We start from the raw sequence: 17,343 nt of genomic DNA on the forward strand, positions 1-17,343 counted from the left end.
TACAAATGCACACCTTTCACTCTTCAACATCATAATTCCCCTTCCCTTTGCTTCCACATTAATACCCTTTGCTTAAGAAAGAAGGTAAACACAAAATGCTGGAGTAACTCAGCGGGTGAGGCAGCATCTATGGAGAGAAGGAATTGGCAACGTTTCAGGGCAAGACTCTTCTTCAGGCTGAAGAAGGGTCTCAACCCGAAACGTTGCCAATTCCTTCTCTCCATAGATGCTGCCTCACCCGCTGAGTTAATACCCTTTGCCTTGGTCACTTAGCCCTGAAATTCGTCCCGAAACCTCTCCTCGTCTATCCTAGGATAAAACATTCCTGACGAGATCTTTCGATGCCGCCACACCCTCCATCAGAAATATCCTCATTACCCTGGCACTTCCTGCAGATCTTTCCCAGCAAGAAACCACACAGAGTTAAACATAAGCAGACGTTTATTGCACAAATCAGAGCAAGCTAGGGAATGGAAGACAACCAGAGTTCAATACTTATACACCAGAGCACAATAGCAACAATCAGGTGAAGGAAGGCAACACACATAAATCGGCATTAACAATAAGCTTGGTCAACATCACAGAAGCACTACTGCTTTTAGATAAAAGATATATATTTTTTCTCATCAAAAAATTAATCTTTAGAAACATTTTCTCACCTCTTGAAACAAGTGAGTCCCCACTACCTATTTTATTCTCTGCAATTCGTGACTAGAGAGAGAGAGAGAGAGAGAACTGGAAAATACCTGAGATTGCTACACAAAATCATACGGAGAACATAGGTGATGGAAGGACCCTTGTGGATATGACTGCAGTTCCAGAGCAGATACTAAAACCCAAAATCCAGTCATGAGTCAAAAATCGGTGCTGCTGCTCCAAGTTTGGGTGGGTGTGTTTATGTGCACATACATTCATATCATTAGACCCCCATGCTTGTTTTCCAATCAAACTTGATTCTTCAAAGTGTTAACAAAATATAAAATGTTCTATCATGCATATAGAATATAGATATTTATATATAAAACTGCATATAGGCTGCTGCACTAGGACAACATATTTCACACTACCCCACAACTAGTAATAACAAATCACCCATTCCTAAAGAACCGAACATGGTTATTATCACAATAATTTGTTCATGGGTCTGCAACTTTAAACATTATGGTTTATAATCAAAAGGACGGATCGCGACACAAGGTTCACACAAGGAGAAAGGGGCAGTGGCTAATGGAGGAACATACTAGATAGCTGCTAAAGCGAAGTATACTCGGGACACAACACCTGTGCTGAAGGCCACGATATTACGGCAGACAAGCAATAGTCTGTTGTACAGAAGCACGCATGCAAACATTGACCAGCCTTCTGATTTGCCATTATGTGTGGAGTTTAACCAGAGAATGACGGAAGCGTTGAAAAGGGGTAACTGGGTCTTGGATATTCCAAGTCTCCACACACACACACACACACACAACCTCACGTGGCTTGTGAGAACGTGGAGGCTTTGCGATTGCTCCTTGCGTCTGGGCACTCTGCATCCGTCCCACCTATTCTCAACAGGTAGCTCAGTCTCTCTCCAGGGGGAATGCTCCAGATGTGAAGCTAACAAAACACTCGCCACCAAGCCAGTGCTGAGATCTCAAAAACATTCCCAACAAAAAAGGAAAAGCACAAACTGACTGCTCGGATGTTCACGTTAGTCCTGGCCAACCCAATGGGCCTGTCCAAGAACTGCTGAATGGTGAGGCTTGCAGGGATGGTATGGGTGACTTGCTTCACAGTGTAATCAACCCTGCTGCATTCACATCCCTGTTCAGTCTCGTTATCTTTAATGCCTCTGCAGTTGTATGCGGCAGGATGAATGAACGGAGTGCCGGGCAGCCTGAGACTTTGCTGATCCTCAGAGGGTCAAGTGGTGGCTGCCTTTCTCCAAACAAAAACAAAACGGGAGAGAGGAGCAGGATGGAGAAAAAACAGACAAGGCTGTGGTATCTAATTTGCTCCATTTGATAACAGGTTGCCTGGGTTCTCTGAAACACTGGTGAGTCGCAATCAAAAATCACCGCTTGCTTCATTTTTATTTCTTCCGAACCATCCAAGTCTCCACACTATCCATGTCGCTTGCTCAGTACTAGGAGACTTTACAATTGCAATAAAAGAAACAATATGTGTGCTCAGCTGGAAACTGATCGCCAACGCTTCCACATCAGACTTTCTTGTCGCACCGTGTCAGGACGTAAATCCCGTGATCGTGTAGCGTGTCTGATCCGCCTTGTCCACGATGCACCCGCATCCTCAGCAAACCCGTGCATCAACTCGGGACGAAAGGCCCGAGTAACCAGGAGGGCAAACAGAAGAATGGCATTAAAGGCTAAAACACTTCAGGTCCTTTTTTTTCAAAAAGGGGAAACAATTCACTATCCCGGGTCTCAATTCCATTCCTATAGTAAGTGTGATCAGAGTTCTGGAGCTACTGATTAATAATGAGCCACACTGCCGTTAGAGATGGTGTTAATGATGGCCAACGTACTCATGACAATATGGCATCAATTGTATTCAAGCATTGACAACGTAACACAGGTCAACAGTGAACACCGGCCCGCTTGACATTCATCTCATCATTTTCTTCTGGGGGCTGGGTGACTTTTTGTTAAATTTGCAGCAATTCTCTGCACCCTAGCACCAATTAACGAAGGACACCTACGCCAAAGTATCGCTGCTGCGCAGATCAGTGCGCAAGTGGAGAAAGAACAGGCAGACGACTGATTCGGCTTCCAGTCCAGCAGCAGAATCTAAAAGCAGCATTACGGCTCCCACTGTTATTGTGCCTGTTTTACCCAGTTGCTGAATCCCAGTTCTCGTAGCTGAATCATTCCGGTTTCCAGCACTGGCGGCATTGATAAGCAGTCTTCATCTCCACTTGCGATTGCAGAGGGAATTAGAAGTCTTAATATTCAGTCCCACAACCCTCGTTTTGTGTACAAATACATTCAGACTCTATCGCACTGTGGTTTACCTGCAAACCGTGGCTTGTGTTCAGTAACATCACAGCAAAAGCCTTCAGAACGGGGCAAGCGACTGACGATATGAAGATAAAAACCCACGACACATCCACAAGCAGGGTTCACCCAAGAAAACTATTTACTCCATCACCCTTTTCACCTTACACATTCCATACCAGGTTTTCACCAAAGCACGGTGAAATAATATCTGAAACGCCGAATGCAATGAAGCTTTTAATCAGTCCCAAGTGGATACAGAGAGGTTCAGATTTGTCTTAAAAATGTAAATTCATGAAATTGGTCACGTTTTCTTACAATGCTCACCTGGTCACTACTAAACTGAAATTCTTTATTTGGACTGTTCACTCGTGGTTTCATGGCAAGCATGCTAGGTTCGTTTCAAATGCACCTGTAAACCAAACAACCTAGTCTGCACAAGAACAATTCATACACAGTGAGGTCAGGTTAAGAGTTTTACTAGCAACAAGGGACTCATTGCCCTGGTCCGTCAGTCCTGTTCCCCTGGTGCTGGAAAGTTATTTCAACTGTTTACTCCTGACAGCGGTGGGTGAATTCTCCTTCTGCTGGCCTCAACTTCTACCTTGCAATCCTCTCCAGTTTCTCCAGCACACTCTGAATCTTGTGGACGGCCTCTTTCCGCACCTGCCGAATGTGCTCCTGGCCGTTCGTCTCCACCGAGTCCACTTCCAGGAGCTGTTTTGTCAGCAGCTCCTCCAGTAAGCGGTAAGTCTTGTCTCCCCGCTTTCCGTCAAACTGGTTCACCTCGGCCTCCAGCTGCTGCACATTGTTCAAGACTTGCTCCACCTTGACTTGGCCGGGGTGCACGGGACATTCAGCCGGCTGCGTCCTCTCGTCGGTCGCAGCCCCCGCGGCCTTCTCCCGACCGCCCTTGCTCTCAGTGTGGACCTTATACACAGTCGGGGGAGCGCTGTACTCCATCCGTGTGGCTTGCGTCGTGCCTGGCAGCTGGTCTGGGGGTTGCGCTGGGTGGTAGCCTGCGGGTTGCTGGTCATTCCCTGGGAAGTTTGCGTTGTTTAAGCAAGGCATGGGGTCCTGATGGTTTATGGAATATGGAATATCCTAAAGAAAACAGCAAGAAACAGTTTAGTTACCGAGGTACACTTTTTTTATTGCAAGCTACCAATCAGCGGAAACCTTCTCTCCAGAGATGCTGCCTGTCCTGCTGAGTTACTCCAGTTTTTTGTGATTATCAGCGGAAAGATTATACAGGATTACAATCTAGCTGTCCAGTGTACAGATATAGGATCATGGGAATAACATTTAATGCAAGGTAAGTAAATGCTGCTGTTGGAGTAGAGGTTTAAAAGAGTGGAGTGATTGTAAGAAATGATTCTGGGACCATTTTAACATAATCAGCCATTCCCCAAACCCGAATAAATCCTAAAATTGTGAAAGGGAAATGTGATTGCAACGAATAAACCAGACAAGGTTAGAACCAGTGAACATTGCATGTATCAATTCAGAAGGCTTTTAATACAATTCTATACAGGTCATTAAGCAAACTTAAAGCCCAAATTTGGAGATAGTATACTGATGAATTAAGCTTGTTAATGGGTAGAAACAGGTTAAACGGGTCATTCGAGTTGGGAATTTCTGGCCAGGTTGGTCCCAAGCTGTTTCTACGATCTACATCGAGGATTTGGATGAGAGGACCAAGAGGGGTGCAGAGCAAGTGCGGATTGTGAGGAGGATACAGAGAGGGGAGAGAGAACGACAGAAGATATGTGAATGGAGAATGACACGTAAGGTTAAGAGGGATATGGGCCAAAATGGGACTACCTTAGATGGCACAAAGTGCTGGAGTAACTCAACGTAACTCCTATACTGGAAGAAACTCATTTACAACTCGGGAGATGTCTTAGAAAATTGTATTGAGAAAGTTCAGAGCCATATAGCACTGAATTTAACTAGGCCCTTAGGCTGAGCTTGCCCACGCCAATTAAGATGTCCATCTACACTAGTCCCACATCCCCTCATTAGCCCCGTATCTCTCTGAACAGTTTCTATCACCTGTCCAAATGCCTGTTAAATGTTGTTATAGTAACTGCCTCACCTTCCTTTTCTGACAGGGAAAGAGTAATTTGCAAAGAATGCCAAATTTGTTATCATATTATCCAATTTTGAGCATCAGTTCTATGGTGAATTATTTACCTTTACCAATTCTACGGGAGAAAGGTAAGCCCCAAGTGGTCTGCCTGTACACAATTCACTTAGTTTAGTTTAGAGATACGGCATGGAAACTGACCCTTCAGTCCACCGAGTCCGTGCTGGCCAGCGATCCCCACACATTAATATTATTCTGCACACACTAGGACAATTTACGCTTATACCAAGCCAATTAACCTACAAACTTGTACGTCTTTGGAGTGTGGGAGGAAACCAGAGATCCCGGAGAAAACCTACGCGCATGCCACGGGGACGATGTATAAACTGAGTACAGACAAGTACCCGTAGTCTGGACCGAACCCGGGTCTCTGGCGCTGTAAGGCAGCAACTCTACTGTTACTGTTACACCACTTGATGCTGCATGTCGCAATAAAGGTGCTATTATGCACAAGGATTTACTTACTTTCTGGTCATACGGTGATGGGTCGACTCTCTGCCAGCCTGGCGAGGGTCCCGAAACAATGTTGCCCCCAAAGCCTGACATGGGATGAGAGAACTGCTCCGTGGATGACTGCATTGCTGGGACTCGGACCTGGGCCCAGGGGTCGTGGGTTGGCACTCCCGCTGTGGGAAGTGCAGATGCTGGCATCGAGGGTTGCCACTGTGCAGGCTGATGCTGAGGAGGATAGAGGGCCTGTTGCTGGGCAGTACCCGGGCTTCCAAAGGGGTACTGAGATGTCGTCACTGGGTAGTGAGGCTGTTGATCGTACAGCTCCTATTTAGAGAGAAGCAGAACACAGGTTAATTGAGGAAAGAAAGATTAACATCACAAATAACATAGTGGGACCAGGTGCTGGAATCTTGAGTAGTGCTGGAGTAACTCAACAGGTCAGGCAGCATCTGTGGAGATGAGGGACAGGTGACTCTTCCCAAAATGTCACCTATTCATACCGTTCAGAGATACTGTCTGACTCGCTAAGTTACTCCAGCACTCTGTCCTCCAAGCATAAATAACACCCTGAAATTGCTTGTTAGCATTAGTATAGCAACCCATGCTAACCGGACCTGTTATCGGTGATATAGGATGGAACTGCTCAATTTATTCTGTCAGTGTGAACCATGCTGGTGAAATTCGACTGGAAAGTTTGAAATGTTTCCCGAGTCAAAGAGTACCCCATTACCTGCTACCTAGAAGCCATCACGACAACCTGCCCTCACAAGAGTCAAGAGCTTAGTTACTGATTTCACGCTTCTTGTGCAGCAGGGCGGCCCAGCGGTAGAGTTGCTGCATTGCAGCACCAGAGAACCTGGTTCAATCCCGACTACGGGTGCTGTATGTATGGAGTTTGTACGATCTCCCCGTGACCGCATGGGATGTCTCTGAGATCTTCGGTTTCCTCCCATGCTCCAAAGACGTACTGGTTTGTAGGTTAATTGGCTGGGTATAAATGTAAATTGTCCCTAGTGTGTGTGTAGGAGAGTGTTAACGTGCGGGCATCGCTGGTCGGCGCGGACTTGGTGGGCCCTGTTTCCGTGCGGTATATCTGAACTAAACTAAACATGCTCCAGTGTCAGCACCTACCCGTTGTCCTTGGGCCGGTGAATAAGCCTGATGAGGGGGGGGCCTGCGGCCTCGACAGCTGCCCCTGGTTGGGCGGGCCGGTTTGCGAATAGGCCCACTGTGCGGAGGAAGCATTCCCGTTGGACGGAGGCCTTGGCAGCCCTGCCTGTGGCGTGGGGTTTTGCTGGTGCTGAGGATGTTGGCGGTAGGGCTGCTGTTGGTGGCTCTCGCTCGTTATCGGCTCCTCCCGCGGGTGCTCAGCCGGCCCCGGGGGATACCAAGCGTTCCCCTGGACAGGCCGCGGTGACGACGCTCGTGCAGACGGGAACACACCATTGACCAACCCCTGAAAGAAGATATAGGTTGTTACAGATCATACACCCAGCAGAAGCACGTTCACTGTAACCAGACAGAAAAAGAAAATAACCACCCCCAGTTACACTTTATAACCGACTGGTGCACTCCCGTTGCCATGATCTCATCGAGTTCCAGCCAATTGATGCATCCATGCAGCAGCTTACACTGAGCTCACCCTTTGTGAGCTCAGAGGCTGAGCCTGTTATCAATGCAGAGGCAGCATCAGGCACCAGGCCTCACCCCCACAGTGCTGGGTGTAAAGGAGCGAGGCTGATCCCAACCAAACCGTCGCCTTATTATCCACCTTCTCCAGTGATGCTGCCTGACCCGCAGGGTTACTCCACCACTTTGTGCCTTTTTTTTGTGGCAGATCGGGAGGTGGAATTAGAAAGCTGTGAAGCCAGAAGTCTGAGAACATGGAGAAAAGTAGAAAACCCAAGTGAACAAGCTAACACTAGAACTATGGGTGAGGGAGGGGAGATGTTTAAAGAGTTCTGGAAACAGATGTTAAGAGTAGGAACTCAACTAGATATTGTAGTATTGAGTAAAATATAAACACATTTATACCAAGTCATTGGAGGAACTCAATGGGTCAGGCAGCATCTGGGGAGGGAATGGACAAATGACGTTTTGTGACCCTTCTTCAGATCTAAAAGTCCCAATTCAAAACGTCACCTGTCCAGTCCTTCCCCAGATGCTGCCTGACCCATTGAGCTCCTCCAATGACTTGGTATAAATGTGTTTGTGTTTTACTCAATACTACAATAACAATGCCTGAAGAAGGGTTTCGGCCCGAAACGTTGCCTATTTCCTTCGCTCCATAGATGCTGCTGCACCCGCTGAGTTTCTCCAGCTTTTTTGTGTACTACAATATCTAGTTTGGTTTAGAAATACAGCATAGAAACAGGCCTTTTGGCCCAACGAGTCCGTGCTGACCATCGATCGATCACCCGTTCATACCAGTTCTATATTATCCCACTTGCTCATCCATCCCCTCCATACAAGGGCAATTTACAAACACGCACGTCTTTGGGATGTGGGAGGAAACTGGAGCACCCAGAGGAAACTCACACGGTCACAGGGAGAACATGCAAACTCCACACAGACAGCACCCAAGGTCAGGATCGAACCTGGTTCTCTTGTGCGGTGAGGTAGCTGATCTACCAGCTGCACCCTGTGTTGACATATTGGGAAAAGGTGGAGGTGAGATTAGCTCACCAGTCTGAGGGGAAAAATGGCCGACATCTGATCCTGAAGTCTGATCAAAATAGTGAACGCTGAACATGATTAGAGAAGTATACTGGGAAAGGGTTTAAAGCAGGAGATGGAAATAACTTGGTATGGACAAGGATTTGATCAGTACTCCGTACAAGCTAAAGTGAATTGTAAAAGCCTTATAATTACAGGCTAGCAGGAGGGAGAGGATTACAGTGTCGGACGTTTGAATTCGTGTTAGCATAGGATGCCAGGTTTGCAAACCATCTATTTCAGTTCAAAACGACATGTAACATAGAACCGGAACTTGTCCTACAGTTTGTTCCAAACTTGAAGCCCAGTTAAATTAATCTCCCCTGCCTGCACGTGATTCATCCCTCCATTCCCTGATAATTTCACATGCATATCTAAATACCTATTGAACGGCAATATCATAGCTCCCTCCACCATCACAGCTGACAGCAAGTTCCAGGCATTCACCACTCTGCGCAAAAACTTGCCTGGCCATCATCAAATTTCCCCCTCTGATCTTAAACCAGTCTTTGATATTTCCACTCTGGAGAAATTGTTCTGACTGTCTTCCTAAAGTGTTTAGAATTTAGAGATACATCGCAAAAACAGGATCTTCGGCCTACCGAGACCGCACCGACCAGCATTCCCTGTACACTAGCACTATCTTACACACTAGGGACAGTTTATACATTTTACTGAAGCCAATCAACCTACAAACCTGTGCCTCTTTGGAGAGTGGGAGGAAACCAGAGCACCCGGAGAAAACCCACGTGGTCACAGGGAGAACATACAAACTTGGTCCAGACAGCACCCATAGTCAGGATCAAACCCGGGTCTCTGGCGCCGTAAGGCAGCAACTCTACCGTTGCACCATTGTGCCTCCAAGTGATGAAGGGAGTTGAATTGATGACAAGGCAGATGTGAAATTAACAGCAGCTGTTTAATTAACTGGCTCACGGGGAAGCCTATCACCCATTCATTTGTCCCAGTCTTTCTGACTCACATTATTGATCCTATGCAACAATGTGTTCTGCCAACCAACAGGGAATTATAGATTCAATATCATGGATCAGTTGTTACTACAGATTAGCTGGCACATCTAGATTAACTAAATATTACGGGCAGCGTGGTGGCTCAGCGGTAGAATCTCTGCCTTACAGCGCCAGGGACCCCGATCCAATCCTGGCTACGGGTGCTTGCCTGTACTGAGTTTGTACGTTCACCCCATGACCTGCATGGGTTTTCTCCGAGAACTTCACTTTCCTCACACACTCCAAAGATGCACAGGTTTGCAGGTTAATAGGCTTGGTATGAGTAAAAATTGTCCCTAGTGTAGTGTTAATGTGCTAGGATCGCTGGTCGGTGTGGACTTGGTGGGCAAATGGGCCTGTTTCCGCACTATCTCTCTAAACTAAACTAAACTAAATTACACATGGAACTGACACATTTATCCAAAAATGCAGACACAGGAAATTGCAGATGCTGAAGTCTGGAGTAAAGGACAAGCTGAGTGAAGAAGAGTCCCGAACCAAAACGTCATGTCCATTTCCCTCCACAGATGTCGACGAACCTGCTGAGTTCCTCCAGCATTTTTTAAATACAAAAGCACTGTTAGGTTGAATTATTATTGGTGGTCACACGGACTGATATCGAGATTGCCAGCAGTTTAACTTGGGAATGAATCATCAAGAAAATGCAGCAGAACAAAGGTCACACCAGTCACTTCCTTTTCTCAGCTCAACCCACATGCAGATTGTTGACGCAAAGTTTCCACCCTAAAGGCTGCTGCACATTCCTGACTCTCTGAACAGCAGACCAGCCCTGAGGTGGCTGCAGGCCAGGCTTGTGATCATTCTCCAAGCAGTCAGAAAAAATCCCCCCAGCAACAGTAACAAGATAATAATTTATGAAGAGTCATAGTCATAGTCTTATAGCGTGGAAACAGGCTCTGTGGCCCAACCTGCCCACACGTCCCACCTGCCTGCATTTGGCCCACATCCCACTAAACCCATCCTAATCCAGGTACCTATCTAAAAGTTCCTTAAACGCTGCTGAACTTAAACTTAAGAGAAAAACTGTTGGTTATAGGAAAACATTGGCACACTTGTCCAATCTCATGTTTTGCACACTAGCCCAGTAAAAGAAGACCATGCATAGAGCAAAGGACCCCATGCATTACATATTCCTCTGGCAAGGAACACCGCCTCCCTTAAATATTCTGTACCTGGGACTAAACACCAGTAAACGAGGGAGTAAATGAGAACGTAATATAATAAAAAGTTTAGTTTGAGCTCAGTGTATTATCACATGTAACGAGGTACAGTGAAAAGCTTATGTGTTTAAAGGAACACAACAGGAGAACAGAGGGGACAGTTTCAGACCCAACTGCAGGCACTTAAACATCTTGTAAAGTCAACATTGCTTGAGTTTGAGTTTAGTTTGTCAGCAGAAAGACAACACATGATTACAATCGAGCCATCCACAGTGTAGAGATACATAAATATACAGTAAAGCCTGATCAAAGGTAGTCTGAGGGTTTCAATAGACAATAGACAATAGCAATAGGTGCAGGAGTAGGCCATTCGGCCCTTCGAGCCTGCACCGCCATTCAATGTGATCATGGCTGATCATCCCCAATCAGTACCCTGTTCCTGCCTTCTCCCCATATCTAGCTCTCTCTTGAAAGCATCCAGAGAACCTGCCTCCACCGCCCTCTGAGGCAGAGAATTCCACAGACTCCAATGAGGTAGATAGTAGTTCAAGACATAGATACATAGAAAATAGGTGCAGGAGTATGCCATTCGGCCCTTCGAGCCTGCACCGCCATTCAATATGATCATGGCTGATCATCCAACTCAGTATCCCGTACCTGCCTTCTCTCCATACCCCCTGATCCCTTTAGCCACAAGGGCCACATCTAACTCCCTCTTAAATATAGCCAATGAACTGGCCTCAACTACCCTCTGTGGCAGAGAGTTCCAGATTCACCACTCTCTGTGTGAAAAATGTTTTTCTCAGCTCGGTCTTAAAGGATTTCCCCCTTATCCTTAAGCTGTGACCCCTTGTCCTGGACTTCCCCAACATCGGGAACAATCTTCCTGCAAAGACGGCTCTCTAGTTGTTGGTAGGATGATTCAGTTGCCCGATAAAAGCTGGGAAGAAACTCTCCCCGAATCTGGAGGTGTGCATTTTCACACTTCTATATCTCTCGCCTGATGGGAGAGGGGAGAAAAGGGAGTATCCGGGTGCGATTTAGCCCTGTCGTACAAAGCAACAGCAGATGTTGGTTTATACCAAAGAAAGACACTAAATTCTGGAGTAACTTAGCAGGTGAGGCCGCATCTTTGGAGAAGTTGGATAGGTAAAGTTTTGGGTCGGGATGCTACTTTGGACCGATTGTGGGGGGGGGGGGGGGGAATGGAAGCAAGAAATGACCAGGACAAACCAGGGCCAGCCACAGATGACCTCAGGCAGGGAGGGTCCCAGTAGACTACCTGTTGGCTAGGAACAGTTATTTGAGGAAATAATTTTCAGATCCCATCACTCAACAAGTCAGCAAAGTCACTCAGCAAGTTAGGCCGCATCTTCGGAGGACATTGACCTATCTACGTCCTGCAGGCATGTTGCCTGACCTGCTGAATTACTCTAATATTTTTTCCCCATGCATTCTCCTTTTTAATTCACATTTCAGCATTTTTGGTCTTTGACTATAAAATACACATTATTGTGCCCGAGCCATCAAGTAGATTCCCGCCTGCAAGCCAAAATAATTTAACAGTTTTAATGCATGAAAAGTGGCACTTACTTGCGGAGGCATTTGATGGTCCATCATTTGAGAATAGTTACTTGGATATGGACCAGCTTGCGGTCCAGTAGGATACCAGTAATTAGATTCAAACCCTGCGTATGGCATTTCCTAAAAAATCAAAGCAAGAGTCAAATATAAAGCGCGGCAAGGCCTCACTCTGAGTACAGTCTATAGATCTGGTCAGGCAACCTGAGCTGTAGACCATGCATTTACCCTGATAGGAGTAAAGCAAAGTTCACCAACGTGATATTGAAATGGTGTGGTTCTTATTGGAGGAGCTATTAAGTAGAGTAAGCCTGAAGTCAAATTCGGAAGGGCCTCATTGTTTAGTTTAGTATAGAGATACAGCGTGGAAACAGGCCCTTCGGCCCACCAGGTCTAAGAAGACCAGTAAAAAACACACACACGCTCGCGGAAATTTATACCAAAGCCAATTAACCTACAAGCTTGTATGTCTTTGGAGTGTGGAAAGAAACCAGAGGACCCAGAGAAAATTCACAAAGGTCATGGGTGATGGACCAAAAAATCTGGAGTAACTCAGCGGGACAGGCAGCATCCCTGGAGAGAAGAAATGGGTGACGTTTCGGGTCGAGACCCTTCTTCAGATGACGGACTTCTGGCGTTGTAGGGCAGCAATACTATCACTGTGCCACCGTGCCTTTGAAAGATGCAAATTCTCTAATGCTTCAATAGGGACAATGAGGTCTTTAGAACCGTGGTCGCCATCTGAAGAAGGGTCTCAACCTGAAACGTCACCGATCCACGTTCTCCAGAGCTGCTGCTTGACCTGCTGAGTTACTCCAGCACTTTCTGTCCTATTCAGTTTTAAAATAAGTGTCAGAAATTCAGGCCAGATGAGAAGAAATGTATTCCTCTGGAGTGTAGCGAATCTTCGGAGTAGTCTAGCTAGTCTAAGGTTGTGGTATAAATTTAAAATATATTAGCAGAATTTAAGATATTATTAAGGGAATCACGGGACATAGGATTAGTGCAGGAAAGTGGCACCAAGGTAAATGATCAGTCATGAACTCATTAAATGGTAAGATAAGTACAAGGTTCAAATGACCTATTCCTGCTTCGACTGATCACTCCATTTTCAGATCCTCCGAATAACCTGTGTTGACTAAAATTAGCAACCCACCAAGTACTTCAATCAGACAATTGCTTTACATCAGTGAATTGAAGGTATTTGACAAGACATTAGTGCAGAAAGCAGACAACGTCTCATGGATTGACTCAAAGTAATAGAAATGAATTCAAAATCTTTGTTTTTCTCCTTGCTATCACATTAAATTAAGGTGCTAAATGATAGCGGTCACATTTGGTTTGATGCAACTCACGTCTACATTTTTCGTAGTTAAAACTAAAGCACTAGCTATAAGCAAGGGTTTTCTTCACAGGCATTCATTCTGATGAGAGTGTGGGCTGATTTATTGGAGGCTGACACAATTGGACACAAGTCGTGTCACCATGGATCACATTAAACCAAATGCAGCGATTATCCTAGCAAAAAAAATAATCAAATAGCACCAGAGACCCAGGTTCGATCCCGACTATGGGTGCTGTCTAAACGGAGTTTGCATATTCCCCCTGAGACCTGCGTGGCTTTTCTCCAGGTGCTCCGGTTTCCTCCCACACTCCAAAGACGGGCAGGTTTGTATGTTATTTGGCTTGGTAAAAATGTAAATTGTCCCTAGTGTGTAGGATAGTGTGTGGGGGATCGCTGGTCGGTGCAGACTCGCAGAACACATACTCTCCTGTTTAAATGGTGTGAAATGAATTATTCACCTCCATTATAAGTATAATCATCCCTATCCATTACAAGTATATTCATCCCTATCCATTGGATAAACTATCCACTTCAACACAAAATATCAAAATACACATATCCAAACAAAAGTTTTTAATTTTTCAGATTTTGGAAAAGAATTAATACCTTTTCATGGTTGTTAACTTGCACAATAAAGATAATAAGACCATTGACTTATTCCTGTCCTTCATGAGCTGCATAGAGAGCTCTCTGTGACTATGTGACCTGAATTATTCTGGCCCACACATTCAGATTGATCAGGTGAATGTGTACTGGAGCTCCATTTATTGCTTCTCAATAAACAGGCTGACCTGGGACTTATTGCCTTCAACGTAAAAACAAAGTAATTTCTGAATCAACATAACCAATGTAGGTTTTTCCATCTTTCTAAGCTGCACGTCTACTCTTCCTGCCGTACATCACCTCTTCCCAATTTCACCTACAATTCCCAGAACCCCCATCCACTAGAGCACCAGCCTCACATCCTCACTGCCTCCCACTATTGTACAGTGCATTCAGAAAGTATTCACACCCCTTCACTTTTTCCACATTTTGTTACGTTACAGCTTTATTCTAAAATGGATTATTATTTTCTTCTAATCATCAACCTACACACAATACTCCACAATAAAATAGTGAAAACAGGCATTTCAAAATTTTTGCAAAGTAATTAAAAATAAATAACTGAAATATCACATTTACATGAGTATTCAGACCCTTTACTCATTACTTTGTTGAGGCACCTTTGGCAGCGATTACACCCTCAAGTCTTCGTGGGTATGACGCTACAAGCTTGGCACACGTTTATTTCAGTAATTTCTTCCATTCTTCTCTGCAGATCCTCTCAAGCTCTGTCCGGTTGGATGGGGAGCATCGATGCACAGCTATTTTCAGGTCCCTCCAGAGATGTTCGATCGGGTTCAAGTCCAGGCTCTGGCTGGGCCACTTAAGGACATTCACAGGCTTGTCATGAAGCCACTCCTGCATTGCCTTGGCTGTGTGCTTAGGGTCGTTGTCCTGTTGGAAGATGAACCTCCGCCCCAGTCTGAGGTCCAGAACGCTCTGGAGCAGGTGTTCATCAAGGATCTCTCTGTACTTTACTCCGTTCATGTTTCCCTTGATCATGACTAGTCTCCCAGTTCCTGCCGCCGAAAAACATCCCCACAGCATGGTGCTGCCACCACCATGCTTCGCCATAGGTATGGTATTGGCCAGGTGATGAGCGGTGCCTGGTTTCCTCCAATCGTGACGCTTAGCATTCAGGCCAAAGAGTTCAATCTTGGTTTCATCAGACAAGATAATCTTGTTTTTCATGGTCTGAGAGTCCTTTAGGTGCCTTTTGGCAAACTCCAAGCAGGCTGTCATGTCTTTTACTGAGGAGTGGCTTCCGCCTGGCCACTCTACCATAAAGGCCTGATTGGTGGAGTGTTGCAGATATAGTTGTCCTTCGGGAAGGTTCTCCCATCTTCACAGAGGAACTCTGGAGCTCTGTCAGAGTGACCATCTGGTTCTTGGTCACCTCCCTGACCAAGGCCCTTCTCCCCCGACTGCTCAGTTTGGCCAGGCGGCCAGCTCTATGAAGCGTCCTGGTGGTTCCAAAGTTCTGCCATTTAAGAATGACGGAGGCCACTGTGTTCTTTGGTACCTGCAATGCTGCAGAAATTGTTGTATACCCTTCCCCAGATCTGCGTCTCGACACAATCCTGTCTCGGAGGTCTACGGAGTGTCATAGCAAAGGGTCTGAATACTTATGTAAATGTGATATTTCAGTTATTTCTTCTTAATTACTTTGCAAAATTTTCTAAACACCTGTTTTCGCTTCTTCATACTGGGGTATTGTGTGTAGATTGATGATAAAAAAAAATTGTGTACTTCCATTTTAAAACAAGGCTGCAGCATAACAAAATGTGGAAGAAGGGGTCTGAATACTTTCTGAATGCATCGTGCATCTCACTTGTGCTCTCACACCTCTGCCTTGCTCATTTTCTCCCCGATTGACTCAGCCCCCACTAACTCCAGGGCCCTTTTTCCTTCCTTCTCCCCGCCACCCCCTATCAGTCTGAAGAAGGGTTTCGGCCCGAAACGTTACCTATCTCCTTCACTCCATAGATGCTGCTGCACCCGCTAAGTTTCTCCAGCATTTTTGTGTACCCCCACTAACTCCAATTCTTCCCCGACCACCATCCTCCTCCCTCTCATCCTTACTCTCACTCCCCCTCCCACTTCTCTCTCAAAATACTTTAAAGTACAGGTTTCGAGGGATATGGGCCAAACCCAGGCAGGTGCTACTAACTTTGATGGGACATGTTGGTCGGCGTTGGGCCTGTTTCCATGCTGTATGACTCTATGTGTAAGAAGGAACTGCACATGCTGGTTTAAACCGAAGATAGACACAAAAAGCTGGAGTAACCCAGCGGAACAGACAGCATCTCTGGAGTGGGAGTGAAGGAATGGGTGACGTTTCAGGTCGAGACCCTTCTTCAGCCTACGTCACCCATTCCTTCTCTCCAGAGATGCTGCCTGTCCCGCTGAATTACTTCAGATTTTTTGTGTCCATCTTCTCTATGACTCTGTAGGACCTTTGCCTGTGTGTGAATGTGTGTGAGTGATTGGTGGTGGTCGGAGGGGCCGTAGGCGCAGATTGGCAGCCACGCTTCCGTCAGTCTGCCCCAGGGCAGCTGTGGCTACAGAAGTAGCTTACCACTACCGAGTGTGACTGAGGAGTGAATGAATAATGCGATGTAAAGCGCCTCGAGTATTAGAAAGGTGCTATATAAATCCCATCCATTATTATTATTATTACTACCTCCTCTATCCTATCCACCTCCCTTCCTTCCTCTGCTACTCTGTTCCCCTCTCTCCCTTATTCTCTCCCTCTGCTCCTCCCCCCATTCTTCCCTCCCCTCCAGCCTCTTCTCCTTCCCCTCTATCCTCCCCAATCACCTTTCCTCTCCTCTCCCTTCTTCTCCTCCCTCCATTCATCTTCTCCCCTTTATTCCCCCTGCTCTTTCCCTCAATCCTCTTCTCTCCCCCCCTCACCTCTCCCCATCCCCTCTCCCCATCCCCCCTCCCCATCCCCCCCTCACCCTCCCCATCCCCCCCCCTCACCCTCACCCTCCCCATCCCCCCCCTCACCCTCTCCCCATCCCCCCCCCTCACCCTCACCCTCCCCATCCCCCCCCCCCTCACCCTCTCCCCATCCCCCCCCCTCACCCTCACCCTCCCCATCCCCCCCTCTCTCGCCCTCCTCCCTCACCTTGCGGAGCCGGGGGTCATTCCAGGTGGTGGTGCCGGTGTTGTGGTCGATGTAGTAGGGCCAGCCGCTGTCGGGGTCGCGCTTCACCTCCCAGCCGCGGGGCAGAACGACGGCCATGGCCTTCTCGCCCGCTCGCGCGCTCAGCCGCTGCTCTCCGGCCCCGCTCCAGCGCCCCGC

At 46.6% G+C, this 17,343-nt stretch overlaps 1 protein-coding gene across 2 annotated transcripts; it reads right to left on the reverse strand.

Annotated features, from left to right (window-relative positions):
* Positions 1-423: 423 nt before the first annotated feature.
* Positions 424-17,343, reverse strand: LOC116967491 (BAG family molecular chaperone regulator 3-like). Of its 2 annotated transcripts, XM_033014102.1 has the most exons (5): positions 17,167-17,343; positions 12,098-12,208; positions 6,730-7,054; positions 5,611-5,922; positions 424-4,100 (listed from the first exon to the last, which is right to left on the reverse strand). In XM_033014102.1, the coding sequence occupies exons 3-5, from the start codon at positions 6,841-6,843 to the stop codon at positions 3,597-3,599; spliced, it is 930 nt and encodes a 309-aa protein (XP_032869993.1). In that variant the 5' UTR covers positions 6,844-7,054; positions 12,098-12,208; positions 17,167-17,343; the 3' UTR covers positions 424-3,596. The 2 variants fall into 2 exon arrangements, with proteins under 2 accessions (XP_032869993.1, XP_032869992.1); XM_033014101.1 differs by lacking the exon at positions 6,730-7,054 and having other exon boundaries at positions 17,167-17,327.

This window comes from Amblyraja radiata, chromosome 39 (genome assembly GCF_010909765.2).
Source record: "Amblyraja radiata isolate CabotCenter1 chromosome 39, sAmbRad1.1.pri, whole genome shotgun sequence".
Taxonomy (NCBI): domain Eukaryota; kingdom Metazoa; phylum Chordata; class Chondrichthyes; order Rajiformes; family Rajidae; genus Amblyraja; species Amblyraja radiata.

Excerpts from the sequence above, each read along its gene's own strand:
- LOC116967491 (XM_033014101.1), bottom strand. The coding sequence starts at position 17,283 with ATGGCCGTCGTTCTGCCCCGCGGCTGGGAGGTGAAGCGCGACCCCGAC. Across the intron at positions 5,923-12,097 it reads ACCATCAAATGCCTCCGCAA|GAGCTGTACGATCAACAGCC; the intron begins GTAAGTGCCACT and ends CTCTCTAAATAG. Across the intron at positions 4,101-5,610 it reads CATCACCGTATGACCAGAAA|GATATTCCATATTCCATAAA; the intron begins GTAAGTAAATCC and ends TGTTTTCTTTAG.